Below are 12,827 nucleotides of genomic sequence, written 5' to 3'. Positions count from 1 at the left end.
ATTCGGAACCGTCTCGATAAGTAAGTCTGTGATTTATGGTACTAGAGAGAGTGGGGGCGTGGGCTCAAACAATGACTTGGTGACAACAAACAAAGAGTTTTTCATCTTGATATAAATATCAAGATTTGTGTGTGTAACAATGGAGAACAGTGTCGTACGTTTCGTGGCTAAAGGTAAGGGTTTTTGATGAAATAACAATAAGATTCTGTCATTATAACCCTTCCAGATGGTGACAAGGGCAGCCCCACAAAGCTGGACAATCTCAGAGCCCAAATCGCTAGGATTGATGGGAGCACCGTCAAGATCCCCACCGATCAATCGTACATCGAAGTTACAATACCTGAAGGGAACTATTACTTAATAAAGTAAGTATAATCTAAATCCCTAGATTAGATTTTGAGTAATAAATTCATTACCGCTCTTATTGTGCAGAGATGTGGCTCCAGCGTTACATCCGATCTAAATTGTAAGTCTTCTATTGTAGCCTTGAATGTTTCGAGGTCATTCTTTTTCCTTTCCTCTAATGAGAGTAATGAGGACAGATCTGATTACTTTCACCTCAGTTTGCTGCAAATATTAGAATGGAAAGCAGTGCGTGAATATGGCAATGTTTGGGTTCAGGAAGTATGTGCTTTGTTTTAAGGGTCACTTGTTTGTTCTGTGGTTACTTTATCTTGTTTGTCAAATTATGGAAATTGCGGCTGGTTGTTAGTTAGTTTTGTTCTTTTAAAGGCACTAGTTCGTTTTGCTTTGGTGAGTCCTTTTTGTTTGCTTATCGGAACAATGAACGGGCTAATTAAGGAATTGAGAGCCCACACGTTCATTTCTTATCTAATCATGGTAAAAAAAGAAGAGTCACGGAATTAAAATTGTTGCTTTTATGGATTTTGCTACCTCGCGCATGATAAATATTTGGTTTAGTTCTTATCGTGCATTAGTTGATTAATTGATAAGTCTATTATTGGTTTCACGCTGAAATCTGGAACTTATTCGGAATAAATTCAAAGAAAGTCGTTTTTATGAAAGTTTAGAAATTCGTTGTTACAGTCGGTGATATTTAAATTATACTCTTGGTAAAGTTTCATATGAAATTTCACAGAAAATAGAAACTTCGTTGAGGATTCTGTTAAAAACGCGAAGTCCAATTCCTAATACATAAATATTCGAAATTTTAAAGCTCTGCCATCAATAAAACTAAATTGATAAACTATTAGCCAACACTGAGATATCTATTTTTATTTTAGTCTGTGGAACTCTATTGAGAACGCGTGAAACTTAGTGATTGGGTGAGCTTTGAATTTTTTTTGGAATGTCTGAGATTGCACTGCACGTATTTCTAAAACAGTCAAGGTCAAAATGGCCGAAACTGTAATACCTACCAACCTTGGGAACCAATGACATGTTCAAACAATTGCAAGTCCATTACCGAGTTTATTAAAACAAAGAATGACTAATTTTTTCAGCGTTTTTATTATTCAATTAGAATTAATCAATTAAGTCTTATCATGAACACTTAAAACTATACATATAATAACCAATTTAATCAATATATTGTTGCAACCGTTTGTTCGATTTTTGCTGCTCTACTTTTACTCGCGGAATCACGAATTTTAACGTGTGAAACGCGCCTTAATATGCACTAATATTACGAAATTGACAAGTTTTTTGCTCCAATTTTATGTAACAATTTGCAGTTAAATAGTAACATTTTTTACTCTAAGCAGACTTTGGAATTTGAAACTGGTTGGTAGCTCTGTTATGTCAAGGCACACACTTCGAAGTTAAACATTTGCGCATTTACACAGGGCTACCAACCTGTTTCAAAATCAAATGTAGCCCGAAACAATTTTAATTGGTACTCGTAAGCACTTCGCGTATCAATTTTAATTAATGCAAATTACGACAAGCAACGAAACAACTTTATTCAGGCATACCAACATAAAAGTTTAATTTACCGCTAATCTAACAAAAAAATTATTGAGCACGATTTTTTAGAGATTAGACTTGTTTTCGGTACCATTTGTAGCCTTTAGAAGATTGTCATGTTATCTTCTAAGGTGATAAAATTACTTTGTGATAATAATCATAATTAAAAACAACTGAAGTAATGGCTAATATTAAGAGATTTCAAATATGCCCCTAATTTAACACATACAAGGTGTTTATAAATGTTTGTGGCGTCAAGGGTGGCTATGAAATGTCAAATTACAAATGTGGATTTAGATTTTTCAACTGACATTTGCAGTCAACCTCAATCATAGAGCAAAGTTACTTTTAACAAAAAACTATTCTAGTTATGGTTTGAAACCTGAAAATCAAAGACTTTGACACAAAATCGTACATAGTTATGTTCACTATGAAAACAAAGCGGCAAAATAGTCCATGGCGGGAATTCCAGAGCCGCCCTTGATGCTAGAAACATTTATAAACACCTTGTACTTTGTGTAACAGTTACTATTTGCCTTCAATTAGCTAAACGTTCGTTTACTAAGAATGACTTGGCTAAACCGCATATATTTCCATAATCTGACATAATCAGGAAATCCCATCGATTTAATCCATTAATAGTAAAGTCCCGTTTAACATTTGAACCATAAGGTACTACATACATTGAATTATTTAAACAAACAAAATCCACAGATAACACACGCTTCAATTCCCACTATCTTCCCGTTTACTTATCAACGAAAGAATTCTTATCGTTCGCCTCACTCCTCACAATTCATCCTTCCTTCGTCACTCATACCGAAAACATGTCCCGGTCGTGATTTTAATAATATTCTAATTGTTTCCGATCGGAAAAAACAAGTGAACAATTATGGACGATAAGGCGCTCTTATTATCGGATGATGAATGGTGAGTTGGGTATATTATTTGCGAAAAAGCGATAATCAAACGCAAATGCATACGGGCGACCGAATGCAACGTTTCGTCGTCGGTTTTGCCATCTTCGCGAAGTTTTTAGTTTATTTCACGATGTCGTTCAGAGTGTTGTTCGAGAAAATTGCACGGAGGAGGTCATGGTGCGTGAAAATAGTGGTGTGGAATTGTGGCGTTTTTCCCCCCAAAATTTGTATTCAGGTTTTTTTATCAAAAATTTCAAGGTGCCGTGTGTTGTTATCGTTAATGAAGGTATTTACGGAGGACGATAATTAGAAGTATTTTCTTGGCTGGTATTCGAATGTAATTCTATGCTGGGCATGACGTAAGATAAGGGAAACTAGTTTATTGTTCTTATCTCGATGAAGCAGAATTGATGACATTTTATTCGTTTGATTTTTTATTATATTCATGACTCTGATTTTGTTATTTTTATTTCGTTGTTATTTATGCATATGGGACGTTGAAGACGTGATTTAATACCGAGGACAATTTTTGTAAAATACACGTCAAAAAGTTCTACAGTTGACCAATCTCGTTAAAACTATCGCAGATAATGACCACATTTCTTATCACAACAGAAAAAAAACATAATTGCACTATATTTAAGTAGCGTAACACAATTACTTTTCGTTTCAAATAATTACGAACAATTATTTATGTAACGAGGGCGTAAAAAGCTTTTTTACTCCTGAGCAAAATTTAACCTCCGAGAAGGAGCACTGTAGAACTTTAAGTCATAAATTTGTTTCTCTCCACAGGGACGCCACAGAGTCCTTGGGCTTCGAACCCCTCATCAACGACCGAACGGAAAGTGAGGCTGTCTCCTTGTTAGCTCCCACCGGCGACTACTCTTCGTCTGAGGCTGTGGTAGTTACCATCGCTGAAGATGACACCATCAAAGTCAACGTCCTTGGAATGACCTGTCAGAGCTGTGTCAGAAGCATTGAAGACAATCTAAGTCGCAAGCCAGGTATCTACAGTATAAAAGTGAGCCTCCAAGAAAAGGCGGCTCTGGTGCATTACGATACTAAACAGTTGACTCCGGAAGAAATATGCGAATTTATCGACGATATGGGCTTCGAGGCGTCACTGCCAACATCTGGCGATGGTGCGAAAAAACAGTGTCGGATACACATAGAAGGAATGACGTGTCAGTCGTGTGTACAGAGTATTGAAGGTAGGCGGAGCTTGAAAGTGTAGACGAAGACTAATGTATTTTTTTAGGCATGTTATCTACCAACAAAGGCGTGACTTCAGTTAAAGTTGATCTCTCTGCCAAAGAAGGCGTGGTGGAGTACGACCCCGCCCTCGTCGAACCTTCCGACATCGCCGCGCAAGTAGAAGACATGGGCTTCGACTCCTACGTCAAAGGCTCTCAACCCACATCATCAAAATCGCCAAAATCCACGCCTACTCGCCAATCCCCGCCCACAGAAATCAACTTCGAAAAGTGCCAACTTCACGTCAAAGGAATGACCTGCGGGAGTTGCGTGGCGGCCATCGAAAAACACGTTCAAAAACTCCACGGCTGCCACAAGATCTTGGTGTCGTTGTTAGCCGCGAGGGCGGAGATTCATTATGACCCCTCCCTGATCACGCCCAACGAAGTGGCTGCGTCAATCACAGAACTGGGATTTCCGGCCAGTGTGTTACAGCAAGCAGGGGCGGGGGAGTCAGTGGTGGACTTAGAAATCTCAGGAATGACTTGTTCGAGTTGTGTGCATAAAATTGAGAGTAACGTGGTGAAGTTAGCGGGCGTGGCTTCTGCAAAGGTGGCGCTTACAACGAAAAGGGGGAAGTTTAAGTTTGATCCTGAAATCACGGGAGCTCGGGACATCATAGAGGCTATAAATAAATTAGGATTTGAAGCAAAACTCTTTGACAGAGACCACGGAAACGAGTACTTAGAACAAAAAGAAGAAATCCGACGCTGGAAAACCGCCTTCCTCTTCTCGCTCGCTTTTGGTGGCCCATGCATGATCGCCATGATGTACTTCATGACCCTCATGACCACGGGGATGTCACACGAAGACATGTGCTGCGTCATTCCAGGCCTCTCATTGGAGAATTTGATCATGTGGGTATTATCCACTCCTGTACTCCTCCTCGGTGGTCGCCACTTCTTCGTGCAAGCCTACAAAGCCCTCAAGCACAAGACAACCAACATGGATGTCCTCATAGCAATGGCTACTTCGATCTCATACACGTACAGTGTGATCGTCGTCGTGGTGGCCATGATCCTGAGACAAAAGACGTCGCCACAGACTTTTTTTGACACGCCACCTATGTTGTTGGTTTTTATTAGTTTGGGAAGATGGCTGGAGCACGTAGCCAAAGGAAAAACTTCGGAAGCGTTGTCGAAGCTGCTCTCATTGAAAGCCACAGACGCGGTGCTAGTGAAGTTGGGCTCGAAAGGTGAAGTTTCGAGTGAGACGCTAGTGCACGTCGATTTGGTACAAAGGGGCGATGTCCTGAAGGTGGTGCCGGGGGCCAAAGTACCAGTCGATGGTAAAGTTTTGCAGGTACTTCCCGTCAGTTCGCTACTTCAGTTTCAATGAACTTTTTCGTTTTCAGGGCCAATCTATGTGCGACGAAAGCCTCATCACCGGGGAAAGCATGCCCGTCTCTAAGAAAATCGGTAGCAGTGTTATAGGCGGCTCCATCAACCAGCATGGTCTCCTCATCGTCGAAGCGACCCACACCGGTGAAGCCACCACCCTCTCCCAAATCGTGAAACTAGTCGAAGAAGCGCAAACCTCCAAAGCTCCCATCCAACAGCTCGCCGACAAAATCGCTGGTTACTTCGTTCCCACTGTCGTCTTCCTCTCGCTTCTCACCCTCATCGTGTGGTCCATCATCGGCGCTGTTAACATCGACCTTCTTCCGGTGGCCGAGCACGAGAAGCACGGATTTACAAACACGGAAATTATCCTCCAGTTTGTCTTCCGGTGCGCTTTGAGCGTGCTAGCTATAGCGTGTCCGTGTGCTCTAGGCTTGGCCACTCCCACGGCTGTGATGGTCGGAACAGGCATTGGTGCAGTGAACGGAATTTTAATTAAAGGGGCTGAGCCTTTGGAAAACGCTCACAAAGTCAAAGCGATCATGTTTGATAAAACTGGGACGATAACCAAGGGAGTTCCTGAAGTCACGAGGGTGTGGCTTAAAGATTCGTTAAGCCCCGCCTTGATTCTAGCGGCGGTGGGTTGTGCCGAAACAAACTCCGAACATCCAATTGCCTCGGCGATCATTAAGTACGTCCGGGACGCTATTGGTTCGGATTTAAATGGGACGAGCACGAATTTTCAGGCGGTGCCAGGGTGTGGCATGAAGTGTACAGTCTCCTCCTTGGGGCCACTCGTGAAGAACGCGAAAAACAATCAAGAAATGAACAACTTTATGACTTTGGTGTCTTCGGGAAGTTCCGGTTTGTTCACTCTCAACTGTGTCGAAGTGGAAGTCAGCAGCAACCAAACCCTCAAACTCGGCCAACTAATCGGAATGGGCGGAGATAGTGACGAAGGGGCGGGGACGTACGAAATCATTATCGGCAACCGCGAATGGATGAACCGCAACGGTTTTACCGTCTCGGACGAAATCAACAGAAAGATGGTAGCGGAGGAAGAACAAGGAAGATCTGCAGTTCTCTGCGTTATCGACAGCGACATGGTCGCGATGATCAGCGTAGCAGACATAGTAAAACCAGAAGCGCATTTAGCCGTCTACTCGTTGAAGAAAATGGGGTTGGACGTCATTCTTTTGACAGGCGACAACCGCCAAACTGCCGCCAATATTGCCAAGCAAGTTGGCATTACCAAAGTTTATGCCGAAGTTCTTCCTTCCCATAAAGTCGCGAGAGTACAAAGACTGCAAGCAAAGGGGATCAAAGTGGCGATGGTCGGAGACGGCGTCAATGACAGTCCCGCTCTAGCTCAAGCGGACGTTGGAATGGCCATAGCTGCAGGGACCGACGTCGCTGTGGAAGCCGCACACGTGGTACTTATGAGGAACGATCTCTTGGACGTGGTGGCGTGTTTGCAACTGTCGAAGAAGACAGTCAATAGGATACGGCTCAACTTTATGTTTGCTAGCATTTATAACTTGTTAGGTGAGTGTCGCTTTTTCAGTGGCTTCAATGTGATCATCGCGAAATCAAAACTTTTTGATTTGTAGGCATTCCACTGGCGGCGGGGGCGTTCAGTTTCATCGGTTTTATGTTGGCGCCGTGGATGGCCAGTGCCGCCATGGCCCTGAGTAGTGTCTCCGTCGTAGGTTCAAGTCTCCTCCTCAAGCTCTGGAAGAAACCAACGATGAGGGACCTCCAAACCGAAGAATATCTCGCTTGTAGAAACAGCGGCGAACTGGACACTGTTTCCATCCACAGAGGTCTGGATGACATGGAACAATTAAACGGGACGCCATCCATATCAAGGTATACAAGAAACTGCGACGATTATCTTATATAAACTTATAATTTCTTAGAACTGATAATTTTACCAAACTGGTTTGATGTAAGTTTTGATCAAAAGCATGATTCTGTGATTTTTTTTTTTTTTATTTGGTTTTAATTACAGTGACGAATACTGTGTGTTTTTATTTTTTAATTGTTTGTGTGTGTTTCACCTGATTCACCTCATTGCTCCCCGCACTTTTATACCTCTGTAGTTCTTATCGCCGTCTTATCAGTGTCTTATCAAATTATAGGTTCCTTGGGAGGAAAAGCACACGTCAGCTTTTGTTATCGAATGATTTAGACGAGGATGCAACGACGTTTGACAGGAAAGGGGGCGCTCGTGAGCCGTTGATGACTTAAACTACCTAAGACTTAAGTCGGTTATATTGTGATATCAAAGCATCATTTTATTGTATCCCAGATGACGTATTTTAATCGGATTGATCTGTTTATGGATGAAATTTGTAAGTTCTTTTTTATGTAATTTTTCTATGCAAGAGTCGTACCATCACAATATAGTACTTCAGAGGTGCTTAAACTATATGTAATCTCCGTTTGTATATATTTAAAAAATAAAAGTATTTTTGTTGAATGGTTTTTGATAACACCCTTTGAAACACATACAAATAAAAAAAAAGAAACAACGCCCTACAAGCCCATCGGATCAAGATAATAATTAATTTAGACCTTGGAAGGAAGAACCTTCCTAGCCTTGAAAAGTGGTAGACTGGTTAACTTTCACAGCCCGCAGAAAAACAAAAAGTTAAATTACTCAAAGGAATTTTATTAGTACATAAGGAATTTTCTCTTATTTCTAAAAATATTCCATAGCTATTGATGGGTGCTACAGTACTCGAGCAATTATCCAATTTTAGTTAGTGGATAATTCTGTTTTAACTGAAGTCTGCAAAATCCCCTTGAGGAACTCTTCTTGTTGCTTCTGTCCCATTAACGCAGCATATTCCACAAGTTTGAACCCCCAACGATCCAAATCAGCTCCGGCTTTGATAACAGCGACCAAAACCTCCAAATCTTTGTTTTCAACAGCCGCATGCAGTGCCGTCCATTGTTCGAAGTTCTTAAGTGCAACTTTGTTAACATCCGCTCCCATTTCCAACAGCGTCTTTACGATTTCATAATCGCCCTTCAAGCAAGCGGACATTAACAGGGTGTACCCTTGACCGTTGCATAGATTGATATTAGGGCCATGTTCCAAAAGCAAAACAGCAACTTTTTTGTGGTTGTTCCAGATGGCGCCGTTTAGAGGAGTGAAGCCTTTTTCGTTTTGAACGTTTAGATAGGCACCGTTGTCCAGCAAATATTTTGTGACGGGGAAGTGGCCGTTCCAAGAAGAGCAGTGCAGAGGCGTAAAAGTTCTATAAAGATAGCTTCCGCTGTTGATGGAATTCACATCGGCCCCTTCTTTCACTAAGGCTATCACCTCGTCTAGTTTTCCTTCATACGCGGCTCTATGAAGAGGATTCCACTTGGAGAAATCTTCACCGACAAAAAACTAAAAAAAAAATGTTAGAAGTCTTTGAAACAAAATTAGGTACCTAAATACAGGTCCACGAACTTGAAGCGAAGTGCGAGAAAACGCTACCGAACTGCAGTACTTGGTAGTACCGGACCGACGTCAACACCCCGAGAACCAAGCAAGAAATGGCTCAAAAACAGAGGAAGAGAAAACCAGTGCGCATCCGCACAATCGTTGACCTGCATTTCTTATCAACTGCAATGGTACTTACGAGATTCATGTTGATGTTTCCCACGCTGAAGCACAAACTCAACTGACGATCACTTGAATTAATTGTGGCTTTAAAATTATAATTCTGCAGGAGGGGGCAGGATGTTGAACCGAGAAATCGAGCCCAGTACTGATTGAGTATTAGCAGAGATAATATGTTGTCTCTGGCCTTATAATAAATGGATGTACGAAAACATTACCATCTAACTATGTGGAATACGTCACTTTTAAATGAGGTCGTAGAAAATAAAAAAAAAATATAGATATAAAATGAACTATTGTCGAAACTTATGGTTTCTTTCTGATGATGGAAGGTCGTAAAAAAATAGTGTACTAACTCGTCGGAAAGTTTTTCTTGTACTCGTGTAATATCTACATTCACGCTCGTGCGAAATTGGTCACGTAAAAATGTTATCGTTACATGTTAAAATAAATAATTGAAAACCGCAACACCGGATGTTTTGGTTAAAAACAAACTGATAATGATAAATGCATGTATACAGTTTACACCAAACTCTCTTGTACGTTTTTTGTTTAGTACCTAACCTTACCACAAATCCAATAAAAATAAACACCTTCAAAATGGTTCAAAAGCGTACGGAAAAACGAGCCTGTTTTAATTTTCAATCAATTGTTTTGATTTAATTTGATCTGAATAATTTGAAAAAAAAACAAAACAAAAGTATACGTTTATGGCATCCCAGTCACATTCCGAATCCAATCAAGATAATTGAAGACTCTTGTAAATCCGGATGGTTCGGCCGTATCACATCCATAATGACTGATAAAACTTGCAACACCCATAATTGTAGTCAGAGGACCATTAGTAAGTCGTACTAAAGGAACACCATTGTCACCCTACAAAAAGGTACTTCCATAAGAATCCAGGAACCATCATAATTACATGACAAAAGCCTTCATTGAAGTTTCCACCAGCACAGACCATCGTATCTTTGACTTGATTGCCAAAAAATAATTTACATTCGTCGTTTGTAATTGGTACCAATAAAACATAGTGAAGGGCATCTTCAATACTACTAGATTCTGGGTACAGAAATTAGTGCGTGTTATGATGATGAAAGATCAGTTTTCTTACCATCACTCGTTTGTCCCCATCCCACGGCTCTTATACCACCGGTATGAGCCACGAGCTCGGAACTTGGTAATTTATTGATGGGTTTAATGTAAGCTGGAAAATAATCAAATTTTTGGCGATAGTACCGTTTTTTTCTTACTTGTGAATGTTATAGGCATGCGCAATTTTATGAGACCGATATCGTTTTCCAACGTGTCCAAATTAAATTCCGGGTGTACAAAATACGTATCAGTTGCCAATTTTAGACTACCTGGATCCGGAGTTTTCACATTGGTAGTACCCAACAAAATTGTAAATAAAGTGGCACTAAAACAAAATATTAAAAAATGGAAGTAGCGTACGAACTTCACTTATAAACGCAATTTCCGGATGTTATTATCCACTCGTTGTTCAAAAGACCTCCACCACAGAAGTAGCTACCATCGCTGGTTTGCTTGTAAATAGCAGCTACGTATGGAAATTGCCCAGCGTATGCCTTCTGGCCCCCAATAATACGAGTAGAAATGGGCTAATTAATTTTTTGAGATAAAAAAAATCTAAAGAAATTTAATGGTACTTTACGCTTTTTGAAGTACCAATGGACACAACGCTGAGTAATACCAACAAGACGTAAAGATTCATGATGGGGCAAGGAATAGAGCAGTACTGCGGTTGGTACCACTTTTCAATTTTATCAATATTATCTTTATGGTCGCTAAAACTTTAATTCCTGTCATTTAAATGCGAAGAAAATAAATCGAGAAAAAATTCTTGGAAGATATAATTCAGTAAAATGGCGATGGTACCATAATAATCTGAGTTCGTTTGTTTTCACACAAAGAATCACGTCAAATTTGTCTTTTTCATCTCAGAAACACAGTTGCACAGCAAATTCAGAGCACCATTTCTTTTGTTTTGTGCGTTTTTGTTTCCATCATCCAATGAATTAATTCTTTTCTGCGCATCACTTTTAATTCTTGAAAAATCTATCCAATAAATACCAGTTTCGGACACCCAACCAATGAACAAAGAGTTACGATGGAGTGGGTTCCTTGGGTGCATTTTTTGCCATAAAAACTGCAGCGATAAGTGCAACGCCAGCCAATAGAATCCGTTTTTTTTTTTGGTTTTAATTTGATTTCAATCATCTTCTCCATTTTGTTATGAAGAAAGGGTGGATCCTCAAATAAAATTATATAAAACTTGTCTTTACCTAACTAAAATATTTAATAAATTAATAAATTGCATTTATTTGCTTATCTGTTAGTACCTTCATTCTAAAAATAGAAAAATCATCAATCAAGTAAAGTTTCATTAATTATTACTTGTCACGAGAACAAAACTAAAACGCAAACATTTCGAAATGAGCTTCCGGCTCCTCAATATTGTTTACAATTTCTGCAGTTTGCTAGCAATAACTCCTTTGTCAATAAAGAGTAAAAGAATAACCATCTGGCAAAAAATCTACTCATTGCTAACAGTTCTTCTCATGTTTTATGGCATCGCAATGGGAATAAGCGATCGAGACTTCTACCGTGAATTCATTCTTTTGAAAAGAATATTATGTCTGTTGGTCGACGCGGGTTTAGTACTTTTTCACGTGTACATCGTCCTTTCGCCCAACTTTCTAAAAACGGAGCAATGGTCGGTTTTGATTGTAAAATTAAAACAGGCGGCAGTCCTCCAAACGAGAAAAAAGAAAATTCCGTTTTACCTCGGATTTGTGACGTGGCAAATTAACTTCATTTTTGTAGTAAGTTTTAATGCTTATGCTTGGTCTTTTGTTACCTATTTCAACTACATGAAACGCTACGGAATCCTTTATTTACAGTTCTATTTTATTTATTTGTACAACTTCCTTCTGTGTCTCATCATGAATATTCTTCTCTCGCGGTACAAGCTTCTAAACACGGTCCTCCATCTCCAGCTGGAAAACCTCAAACTGAAAACCAAAACAAGCCAAAGTCTTCGTCGCGTTTTACAAAGAAGCCATAAGTTTGTCAACATTCTTAAAGGCACGCTCAACACTTTTAACGACCTCTTCGGGTGGCCCATCGCCCTTATTTGCTTCTTGAACGGTTTGACCATTTTGAACAACTTAGATTACTTCGTGTTGACTGGAGAAAACGCCTGGTACGAAGAACACATCCGATTTAAAGTTCAAATTTCCCATGTACTAAACTTGTCTGCAACTACAGTAAGCTTCTTTGAAAACAACACGACGTTACTTATTCATTTTATAGGGCAGCACAGCGTGGATGATTTTCTCGTGTGATTCAATTTTGAAAGAAGCGGAGAAGATTGTGAGTTTGTCGCTGGAGATGAGGGAGTTTGTTCATAATAAAGAAGAGTTGAGGGTTTTGAAAAGGTTTACAAATTATGTGTTGGCTAATTTTCCGTGTGTTTCGGCGGCGAGGTTTTTTGTTGTTAGTAGAACGACGATTTTAGATATCCTGGGGGCGGTGGTCAATGCGATTATTACGATGATGCAGTTTGAGATGGCTACGTATGTGAAAGTGTAAGAATATGCAATTTTGTCGTTTAATAAAATAATCGTATTTTTTTATTTAGTTTCTTATATTTCTTATACATTTTGTTTGTATAGGCAACACATTCACTCAAAATATTATTTTTAGTTTTTAGAAATTATGTTTATTGCAAGTGTCATAATC

General features: G+C 39.8%; 4 protein-coding genes across 6 annotated transcripts; 2 read left to right on the top strand and 2 right to left on the bottom strand.

The window, feature by feature from the left end:
* Positions 1 to 36: 36 nt before the first annotated feature.
* ATP7 (copper-transporting ATPase 1) lies at positions 37 to 7,925 on the top strand. Of its 3 annotated transcripts, XM_088031881.1 has the most exons (8): positions 37 to 173; positions 227 to 365; positions 3,642 to 4,060; positions 4,108 to 5,405; positions 5,458 to 6,988; positions 7,054 to 7,312; positions 7,363 to 7,391; positions 7,585 to 7,675. In XM_088031881.1, exons 1-7 carry the CDS (start codon positions 140 to 142, stop codon positions 7,388 to 7,390), a joined length of 3,708 nt encoding a protein of 1,235 aa, XP_087888007.1. In that variant the 5' UTR covers positions 37 to 139; the 3' UTR covers position 7,391; positions 7,585 to 7,675. The 3 variants fall into 3 exon arrangements, with proteins under 3 accessions (XP_087888007.1, XP_087888006.1, XP_087888008.1); XM_088031880.1 differs by lacking the exon at positions 7,363 to 7,391 and having other exon boundaries at positions 7,585 to 7,925; XM_088031882.1 differs by lacking the exons at positions 37 to 173; positions 227 to 365; positions 7,363 to 7,391 and adding an exon at positions 2,616 to 2,856 and having other exon boundaries at positions 7,585 to 7,925.
* Positions 7,926 to 8,096: 171 nt separating this feature from the next.
* Positions 8,097 to 9,263, bottom strand: LOC148177544 (uncharacterized). Its single transcript, XM_088032051.1, has 2 exons — positions 9,082 to 9,263; positions 8,097 to 8,846 (listed from the first exon to the last, which is right to left on the bottom strand). The coding sequence occupies exons 1-2, from the start codon at positions 9,088 to 9,090 to the stop codon at positions 8,205 to 8,207; spliced, it is 651 nt and encodes a 216-aa protein (XP_087888177.1). The 5' UTR covers positions 9,091 to 9,263; the 3' UTR covers positions 8,097 to 8,204.
* Positions 9,264 to 9,770: 507 nt separating this feature from the next.
* On the bottom strand, positions 9,771 to 11,646 carry LOC148177543 (brachyurin-like). Its single transcript, XM_088033368.1, has 11 exons — positions 11,635 to 11,646; positions 11,511 to 11,563; positions 11,426 to 11,432; positions 11,157 to 11,303; positions 11,003 to 11,112; positions 10,738 to 10,870; positions 10,527 to 10,684; positions 10,316 to 10,482; positions 10,177 to 10,269; positions 9,985 to 10,124; positions 9,771 to 9,938 (listed from the first exon to the last, which is right to left on the bottom strand). Exons 1-11 carry the CDS (start codon positions 11,644 to 11,646, stop codon positions 9,771 to 9,773), a joined length of 1,188 nt encoding a protein of 395 aa, XP_087889494.1.
* On the top strand, positions 11,645 to 12,825 carry LOC148177542 (uncharacterized). The gene is made up of 5 exons (XM_088033367.1): positions 11,645 to 11,908; positions 11,987 to 12,352; positions 12,399 to 12,661; positions 12,727 to 12,754; positions 12,799 to 12,825. Exons 1-5 carry the CDS (start codon positions 11,645 to 11,647, stop codon positions 12,823 to 12,825), a joined length of 948 nt encoding a protein of 315 aa, XP_087889493.1.
* The last annotated feature ends 2 nt before the right edge of the window (positions 12,826 to 12,827 follow it).

The sequence above is a fragment of the Gnatocerus cornutus genome, chromosome 3 (assembly GCF_029298725.1).
Source record: "Gnatocerus cornutus isolate USDA-ARS CGAHR chromosome 3, icGnaCorn1.1, whole genome shotgun sequence".
Classification (NCBI taxonomy): domain Eukaryota; kingdom Metazoa; phylum Arthropoda; class Insecta; order Coleoptera; family Tenebrionidae; genus Gnatocerus; species Gnatocerus cornutus.
Note: the sequence above shows the minus strand (reverse complement) of the source record. Positions and strands in the feature narration are given on the sequence as shown.

Excerpts from the sequence above, each read along its gene's own strand:
- ATP7 (XM_088031880.1), top strand. The coding sequence starts at position 140 with ATGGAGAACAGTGTCGTACGTTTCGTGGCTAAAG. Across the intron at positions 366-3,641 it reads GGGAACTATTACTTAATAAA|GGACGCCACAGAGTCCTTGG; the intron begins GTAAGTATAATC and ends TTCTCTCCACAG. Across the intron at positions 5,406-5,457 it reads TCGATGGTAAAGTTTTGCAG|GGCCAATCTATGTGCGACGA; the intron begins GTACTTCCCGTC and ends TTTCGTTTTCAG.
- LOC148177542 (XM_088033367.1), top strand. The coding sequence starts at position 11,645 with ATGTTTTATGGCATCGCAATGGGAATAAGCGATCGAGACTTCTACCGT. Across the intron at positions 11,909-11,986 it reads AAATTAACTTCATTTTTGTA|TTCTATTTTATTTATTTGTA; the intron begins GTAAGTTTTAAT and ends CTTTATTTACAG. Across the intron at positions 12,755-12,798 it reads ATTTCTTATACATTTTGTTT|AAATTATGTTTATTGCAAGT; the intron begins GTATAGGCAACA and ends TTTAGTTTTTAG.
- LOC148177543 (XM_088033368.1), bottom strand. Across the intron at positions 10,483-10,526 it reads TCCGGAAATTGCGTTTATAA|TGCCACTTTATTTACAATTT; the intron begins GTGAAGTTCGTA and ends ATTTTGTTTTAG. Across the intron at positions 10,125-10,176 it reads ATGGGGACAAACGAGTGATG|AATCTAGTAGTATTGAAGAT; the intron begins GTAAGAAAACTG and ends TTCTGTACCCAG.